Below are 12,970 nucleotides of genomic sequence, written 5' to 3'. Positions count from 1 at the left end.
CAAGATATGCAAGTTCTGGTGTTAAAACTTTTTCTGAATATTTCTAATATGGTGTAAAGTATGCTGTGAATTTTTCAAATTTTTCTAGTTACCAGAACTATTTATCATGAAATAGCACTATTAAACATGGATTAAAATCACACATATAGCTAGACCGATCAAAAATTAACCAAACTTGGACAGTGGTGTTTACCTAGCATTACAAAAACATGGAAAAAGTTTCATGCACATATCTATAGTATAGCATCCAGAAATAAATAGCAAGGTGTTATGCTAGATCTAGCAAAGACTAGGATTTCATCTAGTTAGGTGTGTCCATTGGTGCTCAGATTTTTACACAGGTCTACACATTGCACGAAGTAACATCTAGCCAAAAATCAGCTATAGATACTGAGTATAACTCCTAGAAAAAACATAGCCCATTTAATCTAATCTTTTTCCTAGATTAAAATGTAGACAAATTCTGAAGATGTGCATGTAACAAAACTTGTAGATATTGTAACAAGGATTCCAAAACAGTTGAGATTGCGTTTTTCAGATTTTTCTACGAATTGTTATTGAATTTCAAAGTTTGCAGCTTAATGTTCATGTCTATTTTGCAGTTTAAACCCTGGAAGTTTTGTTTTCTTTGCAAGGAGGTCCCTGGCCGGACTTGCAGAGCAGGGGACTGGCGGCGACCGGGTTTCCGGCGTGCTTGCTTGTCGACGGCGAGGGAGATGTGGGGGAAAAAGAAGAGGGCGTCGAGGCGCACCTGTGGGTGGTCTCGGGGCTCGCGGGGATGGCCGGACGGGGCTCGCCGGCGTAAGGCAAGGGGCGGCGGCGGGTCTGGCCGGCGGCGATGGCGCTCCGGCGGCCATGGGCGGAGGTGGCTGGGCTTGGGAGCTCCGTTGGGGCGAGGTGAAGGTCGATGGGGTGTTTGATTTGGGAGGGAGAGGGCGGAGGCGCGGCTCCACGTACGGCAGGCAGCCGGCGGCGCAAATGGTGGCCACGGCGGCGGCGGACAGCGGCGGCGCCGCTCTGGTGGCTTGGGGCGGCGGTGGGTTGGTCGGGGAGGACCAGTGAGCCGAGGGGGACCCGTTCCCGGGGGCAGCTCGGGTCGAGGGAGGGCGGAGGAGGGGGCTCCGCGTTGAGCTAGGGGAAGGGGCGGCGGCAATGGTGGGCACCGGCGATGGAGTGCGCATTCCGGCTCCGTGGGGGGCAAGGAGCGGCGGTTTGGCAGCCCTGGGAGGTGGAGTGGGTGGTGGTGAAGCTGCTCCGGGGTGGGCAGGGGTAGAGGCCGAGCGGAGGGGGCAGCTCGACGGCGAGGTCGAGCGGCAGCACGGCAATGGCGGCGGCAGCTCTGGGCGCACGCGTGCAGGGTCCGAGCTCGGCCTCATATAGGCGCACGAGGGAGGGGAGGTGGTGCTGGGGAGGCCGGGCAGCTCGGGCAGGCGGGCAGCGGCCCGGGCTTGGCCGGAGGCGCGCGTGCGGCTGGTGGTAGCAGCGGTGCGTCGCGTTGCGGGCGTCGGGTGCAGCGTGCTCGCTGAGCTCGGCGTCAGCGACGGCGTAGGCTCGACATTGAAGGCCAGGGCAGGCGCGTCGGCCTTGAAGCGTGGCAGCAGCGGCAGGCGCAGCGAGCGCGCAGCAGCGCGGGCGTGCAGCGGCGGCGCAGCGAGCACGGCTCTGCTCGGTGCTCGAGTGCAGGGAGTGAAGGAAGAGAGAGAGAAGAGAGAGAAAGAGAGAGAAGTCAGAGAGTTGACTTTAAATTTTCTCAAAATTTTCAATGGAAGCTCGAAAAAGTTTGAATACGAAAGTTGTTCAAAATGTCGAATTCTACAACTTTTGTTTCAGGCATTTTCCCATTTGAGATTTGGTTTGAAAGTTACAAATTCAAATTTAAATGCAAAAGAAATTACCCTAAACACATTGTTTTTCGAATTTTTCTCCAAATTTTGTGTGCTAACTTGAAAAACTTTGAACATGACAATTGTTTGTTATATGAAACTCTACAACTTTTGTTTTGGGCAAAAATTAATTTAAGCTATGGTTTGCACTTTGTATTTTCGGATCGTTTCAGCATTTTCTGAAATTAATTATGGGAGAAAAAGTAATGTGGATCGACTTATCATTTCATGTGCAAAAACTCACTTTCTTCCCATGGGTTCAACTAGACTTTGGTTTATTATGATTTTAGTGAGGTGCCTATGAAATTTCACAAGCAAACTTGCATCAGTTTAAAAACTATTTAAAGTTTTCGACCTATGCACATATACACTTAGACACACGGACATTCAGGCATTTGTTTCAAAGTTTTCTGATTAATACTGCATGATTTGGTGCTAACAATCTTAAATTAGCTAATTAAAAACCTGGGCTGTCACAGGCACCACGCCCAGGTGAAGCACCAAGAGGCGGCGACCTGGGCTCCGGGGGGAGCAGGCGGCGACGGCGGTCCCCGGCCGCCCAACAGCAGCAGAGCAACCCCCCTCGGCATCCGCGAGGACGGCCAGGGCGCGAGGGCCGCGGCGGCGGCCGAGCACCGGAGCAAGGGGGAGCGACTCAGCGCCCCCGCCAGCGCCCGCCGAGGACGGCCGCGATGGTGGCCGAGCACCGCGAGCAGCCGCCCTGGCGAGAGGAGGCGACGCAGCACCCCCTACCGGCGGCCGAGCACCGTAAGCCGCTCAGACGGCCGCCGGCCGAGCCACGCCCCCGCGCGGGCCAAAGCGGCTCCGCGCCGGGAAAGGCCTGCGATGGACGGATCCAACCCGGGAGGCCCCAGATCCGGCGAGGGGGAGGCTGGATCTGGCCCTACCGGCCGGCGGCGAGCGGCAGTCAGGACTGGGGCTGGAGGAGGGAGGCAAGGGGGAAACGAGAGGAGGAAGGGAGGGGAAGCTGCGAGCTGGGCCGGCTTCGGCTCAGCTGCGGGCCGCCGCCGCCGCCCGAACGGTCGGCGGCGGCCTGGGGAGGGAGTGGTGGCGGCGGCGCAGGTCGCCCCCCGAGTCGCTAGGGGGAGCGAGGGGGTGGGGGGACTTCAAATAATTATGCATTTGGAGCTTGTATCGGTGCCCATAATTTAAGTATATAAGTAGTCATCCTATTAACACAAAAATCGATTTTTACTATAAGCATGCATGTCTTATGATAACGACTTTAAGTCTCTCAAGATGCCAAATGCAAGTGTGCAACAGCCAAAATGAGTGCAAATGCGCACCGATGTCCAGAAAATCTTTGACAGAGGAAGCACCATAAGATTAAGATTCGGCCAGAAAGTTTATTCTCCAAACAGTGCACAAAACATTATTCACATACCCATACATTACAAAAAAAAACTAAAAAATCCTACAGTATTTTTCCCTGCATGATTCCCCCCCAAGACCATTGCACGAATTAAATGTTTACAAAACAGAAGGTAAAACAAAAAAACAAGTAGGCACATCACTATCTTGTATGTGTATCGTGTTCAGAGAGAGTTATTACAGTGAAACGAATGCTTTGAAGACTATATCGTGGGTATCATCTTTGTGAACGCTCCAAATCCTAAACAATGGAACAAACATATAATATCTGTAAGCACATCCACAAGTAACCGGTGATGCTACCATTAGCTCCCAGCGGCTCTTCGTGTTCCTCAGCTAGCTCAGTACGGCATGGGCGAGTTGAGCCCCTCCTGGATGGCCATGGGGTGCGGCTGGTTGTGCCGCTTGGACAGCGAGGTCATGGCCAGCGTCTTCCTGAACGACGCGCGCCGCTCCAGGCGCTTGACGGTGAAGCGCGTGTAGGCGACGCGGATGTACGGCGCGGCGGCCTCCTTGACCTTGAGCACGATGAAGAAGGTGAGGCGGTAGGCGAAGAGGAGGACGAAGATCATGGCGAGGTCCAGCCACTTGGAGTGGTCCAGGCTCAGCCCCATCATCTCGGTGATGATGTACTCGCCCTTGAGCTTCGGCTGCCCCGGCATCATGGGCTCGAACTCCAGGCCGATCAGGTCGTTCTTGTACCCTCCCTGCGCGCAACATCAAACATCATGAACATTTTTGCTATCTGAATTTCCGGTTTGCATTTCTTGATTCAATTAGTGTGGGCTTATACAGTTATACTGAAATTAGAAGCGCATTGTATTGTATACCTTCAATCCCCATGAGCCATACACAACGTAGGACACCGGGTAGCGCCAGAAGATCTTGGGAAGTTCTGGAAGCAGCCGGAAGAATCCTGATGTCAGCATCATGATCCCCTGAAAACCATGGAAGAATATCAGCATGAGTGAAATGAAGTAGTGTCAGTGATGAACTGTGGCCACTAAAGCAAGCCAAACTCACAATGACGCCGGCACCAAGGATGAGGCCCATGAGGAAGTTTGGCACGAGGGCAGAGATGATCATCATGAGGCTCTCGATGACGGAGACGCCGCCGTAGAGGTTGAGGGCGAAGAAGGCGAAGTAGCTGAACCCGGGCCGGAACTTGACCATCCAGTAGGTGATGGAGGCGCTGGCCCAAGACACGGTGAGCAGGAACGGCATGGAGGACAGGAAGTTGGAGATGATGTAGACGGCGACGCCGTAGTAGCCATTCTGGCGCTCCAGGGTGAAAACCTTCATCTCCTCGATGAAGGACGGGAAGCCGCCGATGGACATGAAGGTCATGAAGCCGGACACGAAGCCGCCGCAGGAGGCGCGCGCCTGGATGGCCGTGTAGCTGGTGCCCACGTCGTAGTAGATGGTGCCCAGGCAGATGGCCATGACGATGTAGATGATGATGCGCAGCCAGTAGTAGTTGAGGTCCCGGGACATGTTGGTGAAGGACCGGCTCGTCAGCGTGCGCAGCTGCTTGAACCAGCTCGCCTCGCTGCCACGGATCACCTCCTCCACCACACCCTCCTGCACGGATGAGATTCACATCAACAACAGATTGTTGAAAATATGGACAGAACAATTTTTTTAATGCAGATAAATATAATAAACTGGTGCTTACAATCTTGGCTATCTCCTGTATTGTGTTCCTGACCATCATGGCATAATCGGAGATCCTGTACTTCTCCACTAGCCGTTCTCTGATCTCTGACATGGAGTAATTCAGCAGGGGATCAAGCTCTGCCTCCTTTAAACGAAATTTGACCAAAATTCCGTCAGAAACCACCATTATGCATTAAAAAAACAGAAACGGCTCTGAGTTTAGGGCACGTACTGCTCGCAGCTTCATGGATCCTTTCATGGTGGCAGGGACATCATCGAAGTCAGAGTTGACACACCGGAGGAAATGGTCGGATGGATTCCTCCGGCTGGGGCAGGGGAAGCCTGTTTCCGCAAAGAACTGCATGCACAAATTGCGTAACAACATGTCAGATTGTCAGTGTCACAAAAATGCAAAGAAATATACAGCATTCGCCATTGAGATGTACGTACCTGCGTTGCCAGCTTCGCATCACCGAAGTAGACGCACTCGCCGCCGGAGAGGAGGCAGAGGTCGTCAAAGAGCGCGAAGACCTCGCTGCTGGGCTGGTGCACGGAGGACACGATGGTGCGGCCGCCGTCGACGGCGAGCTGGCGCAGCGTCTGCACGACGGAGAAGGCGGCGGCGCTGTCGAGCCCCGTGGTGGGCTCGTCCAGGAAGAGGAGGCGCGGGCGGGTGAGGATTTCCAGCGCGATGCTCAGGCGCTTCTTCTCGCCGCCGCTGATGCCGCGGAGGTGCCAGGTCCCGATGTGGCGGTCGGCGCACTCCCGGAGCCCCATCTCGTCCAGCGTGTCGTCCACGATGCGGCGCACCTCCGACTTGCGCATGCTCGACGGCAGCCGCAGCAGGGCCGAGTAGGTCACCGTCTCCCGGACTGTCAGCGTGCCCAACAGTATGTTCTCTTGGGTCACATACGCCTGCCATGTAGCGTCCACGCAAACGTTGACTTCAGAAACCATGACCGCTTAACTTCTCACACTAAATAAAATCCATTAATTTGGAATTTTTATGTCTCTAAACACAAGACTTGCAAACTGTACGTAAGCATAGCTCTAAATTCTATCGACTAGGCTCACTCAAAACTCAGCTGTTGTTTGTGATATAAGAACAGGGCAAGGTAGATTGGTAGGGGCAAGAAATAATGCGCGTACTGGATAATACTACTAGACAATTTACCAAAAGAGATCCAATCAAAATTTTCAGTGCATATATAATTTGCCTGTAGTAGCTTTGAAGTCACAGTGCTCTGTGAAAAACATTTCTCTGTGCTTTCCAAAACAACCTATGTCCATCCTGCTAATATTGACTAGTATAAGGATTTATGCAAATTATCGCAAGGTCAGCACGGCTAATTGGTACTGTGGGACAACAATTTTAGAGGATACCCACTTATCCTCGTAGTCTTTTTTTTTTCAAGTTGATATTTGAATTGAAATTTTGAGGGATGGTTTATGATAGCATGCTTCACAATACACATTTTTTATTCAGAGATTTTTTTCATGGCCATTCATGCAGCGCTTCATGGTTTAGGAAGAAGCTGCCTGGGAGAACTAGATATTCCCTCTGCAGTTTATATTTGTTCTGAAAATAAATTAAGATTCCCTGATGTGTCTTGCTTCATACTAATTCAGGCACGTACTGTACACCTCAAAGTAGTTGAGCTAGAGCCTAGTGAATACTGAATAGACTAGTCCATTGTGTAATGTTAATTGTTGACCATAACGACGTTCTCCAGAACTTGTTGCCATAACGGTTTGACAAACTTTGTGATGACATATCCATTCAAGGATTTGAAAGGGATATACAACTACATGGGCAATGAATGCTACTTCCGGAATTAGTTGGGCATTCAATTCGCAGTGTCACTCTGCTAGTTGTTTTCAGATTGGGAAGACAGAGAAGTGGACAGTCTAGGGAATAGGTTTCCTCTGAAACAGAGGATTTGTATATGAGGAACTGTGCTGAATTTTGCATACTCAAACTCCAGGCAAATTTAGAAGTCCTGAATAGGGGAGATTTTGTACAAACAGTATTGCTCCATCATGGCATATACAACTATAGCCTCTTGATCGCGCGGACACAAACAATACAAGGATGGTTAGTTTGGAAATTGTACCTACTTTTTTTTTGAAAGGGAAATTGTACCTACTTTAAGAAAGTTTAGTAGGTAAAAGAGGGACAAAAGAATTCTGATGTGGAACCACCAGCAAACTAATTAGAAAAGGGCAGACACATCAAGGTCTGACGAGTCCTAAATGGCTTCGTTTGGTGCATGCCACCCATCCAAATAACTTCTACTAAGAAGGGGTTTGATGATTAAGTGTACATTCTGAGACAGGTGGGATACTATTTTGCTGCCATAAAACCACAACCGTTGGATCCTGAATTCAATCTTCTGATTGATGACAGGTGTTCTAGGGAGGTCACCCACCTACAGCTACCAATGCACCACCCTGCTCTCCAAACAAGATCTGGGTCTGAATACTATCAGCAGATATTTGTAAGCTCACTCCATCCACATCAAGCCTTATGGTTGTTGTGGAGTAAAGATGCTTATGATCCGAGCTGACAGCCCGGCGACCTTGTAGAAGTTTTAATTCAAATTGGATCGAGTATGAATGATCAATTTATAAAACTGAAGCAAGAAACAAACTAAACAAGCACATATGTATGATATATATGTAGACTGTAGTAGTTAGGGATTTTCTTTGGCCATGACATGACGAAAGCTGAAAGTTGGGTATGAAACGCATGCATGATCGACAGATTATTTGCATGGCGAGGTAGGTGATGCTCACCACGACGCCATAGTCGAGCCGCCTCTTCTTGCCGTTGAGCAGCACCTTCCCGGTGAGGACCACGTTCCTGGCCAGCCTCCCTGCAGATCGCTCATGCAAAATCAATCCATCTCCTCATGCACATCCATCCATCGCCCTCAACGACGGATCGAAACTCCATAGAAATCTTTCATGTTTTAATCTTCAAAAAGCCTCTCTATGCTCGATCAAAAAGATTAATTTTGGTTACTCAGGAACCATTTGAATTGATGACAGTACTGCTGCTAATTAATACTAGTTGTTAGAGGTTGATCCAAACAGTCCAATGAGTCCGAGAGGATGGACGGAGGCGCGTAGGAGTACGGAGGCGCGTATTGAATCTTTCCGCGTGGGCACGCGGCGCGAGCGAGGAAGACGAGGGGGGACCACGACGTACCGGAGAGCGAGTCGAGGAGCGTGGACTTGCCGGAGCCGGACGGCCCCATGATGGCGACGACGCGGCCGGGCACGGCGTAGCCGTACAGCCCCTGCACCAGCTTCTTGGTGGCTCGGCCACCGCCGCCCGGCAGCACCGCCGTGAGGTTCTCCCACGTCAGGCTGGCGCCGCCGGACTCCGCGTAGCGCGCCGCCGGCGACACCGCCCCGCGCCACGCCTCCCCGCCGCCGCCGTCCATCTCCACGACGACGCTATCTCTAGCTGCTCCGCCCACTCCCCTCTGTCTCCTCCTGTCTCCTACTAGCTGCTGGCGGCTCCTCTCTCCAGTCTCCACTGAGTGGCCAGCGCAGCTAGCTGGCGCAGGAGAAGGAGGAGGAGGAGCGAGGCACCTAGGCAGCTCGCGTCGCTGAGGTAGCCGCGACACGCATCCCCCCTATTAATGGAGGCGGGGATGCGCCGGATTGGGTTTCACGCACCTGCCGTTTTCCTCTCCTGTTTTCCCTCTGTGTCTGAGAGAGAGAGAGAGAGAGAGAGAGAGAGAGAGAGAAGTGCTCGGCTCAGCTGAAAGCCTGCAATGGCGACGCAGCTCGAGCTGCTTGCTGGGTGTTCGTTTCGAATCAATTCACGGTTGGGGAGGTGGTGGCGAGGCACGAGGGCGCTGGTCACTAGCTAGCGTGTGCTGGTAGTAGATCACGGCATTGAAGTAGGTGGGGGTTGTGAAGAGGTGGCCGCAGTAACTGCGCGTAATCAAGGCCGGCTGGTTACTTGTGCTTCTTTTCTGTTCTGTGGAGCTAGACCTGGGCAAACGTCGGGTCGGGTCGGATTCGGGTCGGGTCAAGGTCGGGTCACGGGTCGCATAGGACGGCCCGTGCCCGACCCGTACCTATCACCGGGTCGGGTCGGGTTGGCCCGTGCACCCTGCGCGGGCGTGTCGGGTTGGGTTTTTTTCGGGTTGGGTCGGGTTTTTTGGTCTTTGGGTCGGGTTTTTCGGGTTGGGTCGGGTTTTGGGTCAAAAATCACGGCCCGTGCCCGGCCCGTTGATTGTTGCGGGTCAAAAAATACGGCCCGCGCCCACCCGCCACGTAGCTCGGGTCGGGTCGGGTCGGGTTTTTTTCGGGCGGGTTGGGTCGGGTTGTTCGGGTCGGGTGACCCATGCCCAGGTCTATGTGGAGCATATGCTGCTCCTCTCCACCAGCATGTTTAGTCCTCGTTGCTGCTGATACTGCACTCTATATATACCGAGCGACCGAGCGACCCCTACAATGTAGTACTTTCTTATAGCAAGAACCCTAGTTTTAGGGGTCTAAATGGGCCGTCCAAAAACTCCCTAGATACTAAAGTTAGTAGATCCTTTCTTGCTTTCTTCCTGTCTTCCTCTATGGGCTCTATTCCACCAGGAGTCCTCATGACTTCTGAAACCCGTAGCCCCGGAAAAACTCCCTAGGATAGATATTTCCTGTTAAAAATAAGGATGGCTTATCACGTTTACAATCAATTGTTGCAGATATATATCTCACGTTTTGCCCCACCATACTAATCAGTCAATGATTTTAACAAGATGAGGAATATTGACAATTCTGTATAAGATTATTGGGGAGAGAATTTGCGGGTGTTTTCGTGAGTGTCTTGACTAATTAATTAGTGAAAGGGAGGTTCTATGTTCACACATTGGAACTTAGGGGCTTTAATATTTCGTTGCACAGTTGCACTGCTTAACTGTACTGAAAGTGACATGAGCATTGTCCTGAGAGGTGGACGCATTATCAAACTGTCACCAATAAAAGCGTTGTTCATGTATCTGATGTATTGTCCTAGCTAGTACTGAATCATTACTAATAAAATTGTCAGTTCTACTGCAGCATGTCTAAATTCTCATACAGATGTACCACTCTTTTCGATCTATACTTCTTAATATAAATAAAACATGTTAACTTATTAATAGAAATCCTTAGAAATGTCACTCGTTCATGTACATGTATGTCGTCCTTCTGTTAACATTGTCTTTCCTTCGCGTCTCTCGCGTAGTAAGCAACCTTTTTCTTTAGCAAAAAGTAACCTTTATTTCACGGTGGAGTGGAACACATACATGTTTCTCAAAGAAAAAAAGAAAGTGGAACACACATGTGGATATCATATTGCAGGTGGGGCGGGTTTTAAAACAAACCTGCTAACCCGCCCCGCAAAAACAGATTTTGTGACCAATGCGGCCCAGCTGCAATATTGTTGTGTCCCAACATGGAGCAGCCCACTGAAACCCGTAAACAATAGATGGAACCCGCAAGGCCCGCAAGAGCTGCAACAACCCTAGCGCCGCAGTCCCCATCGCAGCCGTGCGCGTGGCCGGGGCCGGCGCGAGCTCGCCCGCCGGCGCCGCCATCCATCCCATCGCAGCCGCACGCGTGGCCGGGGCCGGCGCGAGCTCGCCCGCCGGCGCCGCCATCCATCCCATCGCAGCCGCACGCGTGGCCGGGCCGGCGCGAGCTCGCCCGCCGGCGCCGCCATCCATTCCCATCGCAGCCGCGCGCGTGGCCGGGGCCGGCGCAAGGTCACCCGCATCTCCGCCCGTCCGCTGGCGCCGCATCTCCAACCCGCTCGGACTACATCCAGCAGGTCGCGCCGCAACGGCCTGCTCAAGAAGGCCTACGAGCTCTCCGTGCTCTGCGACGCCGAGTTCGCGCTCATCATCTTCTCCAGCCACGACAAGCTACGAGTTCGGGAGCACCGGGTAAGCGATCGATCGATCAAATTAACACGCAAGCGCACGGCCACCTAGCTAATTAATTTTCTGCTCCTGCAAGCAGATCTGCTGCTTTTACCCTTAATTTCACTTTCCCTTTGCGGAAAAGATCTGGTAATGCTTTGCTCCGTTGTTCAACTTTCGTTTCCAATCCTTTTTATTTGCTATGCGTGGCTTTCTTCTCCGTGATTTCTTGCTTTTCTTTTTTGCAGCGAGTAGTCGAGAGCTCTACTCCTGTACTCCTGTACATCTCCGCCCTACGCCGCCACTGCTCCAGCGGCACTAGATGGAGGCGGCAGACGGAGCAATGGTTAATTTTATAGTATTGCAGGAGTTACCTTTCAGTTTAGTTGAGCATGCACCTTTTCCGAGATTCATTGCTACTTTAAACCCATAGTTTACCATAGTTTCCAGAACTACGGTTGTCGAGGATGTTATAAAGTCATATGGGAACCGAAGGTCAGCACTTAGGGAAACTATCAGGGACTCGGATTCAAGGTTGTATAAAGTCATATGAGATTGCTAATTGTTTTTAATAATATGCTTGTTCAAGATTGTAATTCTAAAATATATATTCACCTCTTTGTCTTATTTCAGGCCATACTAATTTCAAGATTGCAGAAGGTGATATTAGTGATGATGAGGGTCAGTTAGAATAAAAGCTAACAGATATTTTCTTGAATATGGTATTTTCTTGTTGAATATGTTATGCAGCAGTGTGCCTATAAGGGATTAGGTATCTCATTTTTAGTAACTTGTGCTGTTATACATGCATCCTGCTTTTCAGACTTGACAAACTTGAACCCTACTATTGATGTTTAATAAATCATCATCCATTTTCTTAACATAACATATGTTATTTCAGCCTTTAATTTATGATGGCATGAAAGAGTGGAGCTGCTGCAAGCAATGAAGCCATGATTTTAGCTTATTTTTGGCGATACCATGTTTAATAAACTACAGTTAATTTGTTAGGCAATTTTGGAGTTATTTATTCTGTAAAAAAGCTTGACTGTCAAACTGATATATTCAAGGCGCTTATGGTTCTTTCGATTTTCTCCCTCTGATTTCAGGTCTTTTTCTTCCGGCCGTTGTCGGGCCCATCTTGGATTCTTTTGAGACTGCCAAACAAGTTCCTCAACCAGCTCTAAGTGATGTATGCTCTTTTGTTCTATTGAATCTGTCACTTTATATTGGTCCAAATTCTTTGAATTAAAGGCTAAATAATTCACATCGTTTCTCTATTTTATACTGCTTCTAAGCTAAATAATTGTGACCAGATGTCAACCAATACTCTTTAGTATCACCGTGTTCGGCTCCAGCCCTACAGTATTTTTCTCTCACACAACTCCAGCTCCAGCCTCCAGCCACTAGCCAAGTAACAGTGTTTTTCTCTTATACAACTCCAGCTCCAGCCTGTCGAACGCAGTGTATATATGCTAATTCCTATTGTTACATTAGTTTCTGAATTTAAGGTGTTATGTCTCCCACTTTCTGAACTTAAGGAGTAGTATTGTGTTAAGAAATTTTTGATCTGGATACTCACCAGAGAGTACACATAATAACTGTCAATGCTTGTGGTCACTAATTCTGTGCATAGCTTGCATATAATGTGTGTTATTCTAACAATGATTGTTCTGAAATCAGAGCCAACTCTAAATTACTATGATCAGATGTCACCTATATTGCAGGCTTCACAGGGCAGCAGATAGAGCTTGGTCCAGGCTGCACGGGCACTCAAGTCCTGACGCTGAAGATACTAGTGTTACCTTATCAGCTAATTGTTTGCTTCACCGTGGCCTCAGTGACATGTGGTGCTGGTTCAGCTTACCGCTTGCCTATTGTTTGCAAGTCGATCTACTAAAAGTAACTGTCATATCTTGTTCATCCTAGTCTGGAAGAAACTAACAGTTTATTGGAAGAAGTTACTGGTTCTTGTTTATTCGTGTTATAAGTGCTGTCTGTCACACCTTGTTCATCCTAGATGATGAATTAATGATGTAACTGTTTTTGTGTCATCCGTGATGACTTAATGATGTAACATTGAACGACACATCCGTTCTCAATGTTGTTTTTGCTGTTCTTTTTTCA

At 49.9% G+C, this 12,970-nt stretch overlaps 1 protein-coding gene and 1 long non-coding RNA gene across 7 annotated transcripts; one reads left to right on the top strand and one right to left on the bottom strand.

Moving 5' to 3' along the window:
- Positions 1 to 3,225: 3,225 nt before the first annotated feature.
- On the bottom strand, positions 3,226 to 8,799 carry LOC120663928 (ABC transporter G family member 12-like). Its single transcript, XM_039942876.1, has 8 exons — positions 8,143 to 8,799; positions 7,728 to 7,807; positions 5,382 to 5,846; positions 5,164 to 5,289; positions 4,951 to 5,076; positions 4,299 to 4,856; positions 4,106 to 4,213; positions 3,226 to 3,982 (listed from the first exon to the last, which is right to left on the bottom strand). Exons 1-8 carry the CDS (start codon positions 8,378 to 8,380, stop codon positions 3,617 to 3,619), a joined length of 2,067 nt encoding a protein of 688 aa, XP_039798810.1. The 5' UTR covers positions 8,381 to 8,799; the 3' UTR covers positions 3,226 to 3,616.
- Positions 8,800 to 10,394: 1,595 nt separating this feature from the next.
- LOC120663927 lies at positions 10,395 to 12,970 on the top strand. Of its 6 annotated transcripts, none has more exons than XR_005670657.1 (6): positions 10,395 to 10,867; positions 10,944 to 10,993; positions 11,092 to 11,377; positions 11,477 to 11,524; positions 11,953 to 12,035; positions 12,571 to 12,970. It is a non-coding gene; the product is annotated as an uncharacterized LOC120663927 (long non-coding RNA). The 6 variants fall into 6 exon arrangements; XR_005670661.1 differs by having other exon boundaries at positions 10,446 to 10,867; positions 12,553 to 12,970; XR_005670660.1 differs by having other exon boundaries at positions 10,437 to 10,867; positions 11,477 to 12,035; positions 12,553 to 12,970.

This window comes from Panicum virgatum, chromosome 3N, assembly GCF_016808335.1.
Source record: "Panicum virgatum strain AP13 chromosome 3N, P.virgatum_v5, whole genome shotgun sequence".
Taxonomy (NCBI): Eukaryota; Viridiplantae; Streptophyta; class Magnoliopsida; order Poales; family Poaceae; genus Panicum; species Panicum virgatum.
Note: the sequence above shows the minus strand (reverse complement) of the source record. Positions and strands in the feature narration are given on the sequence as shown.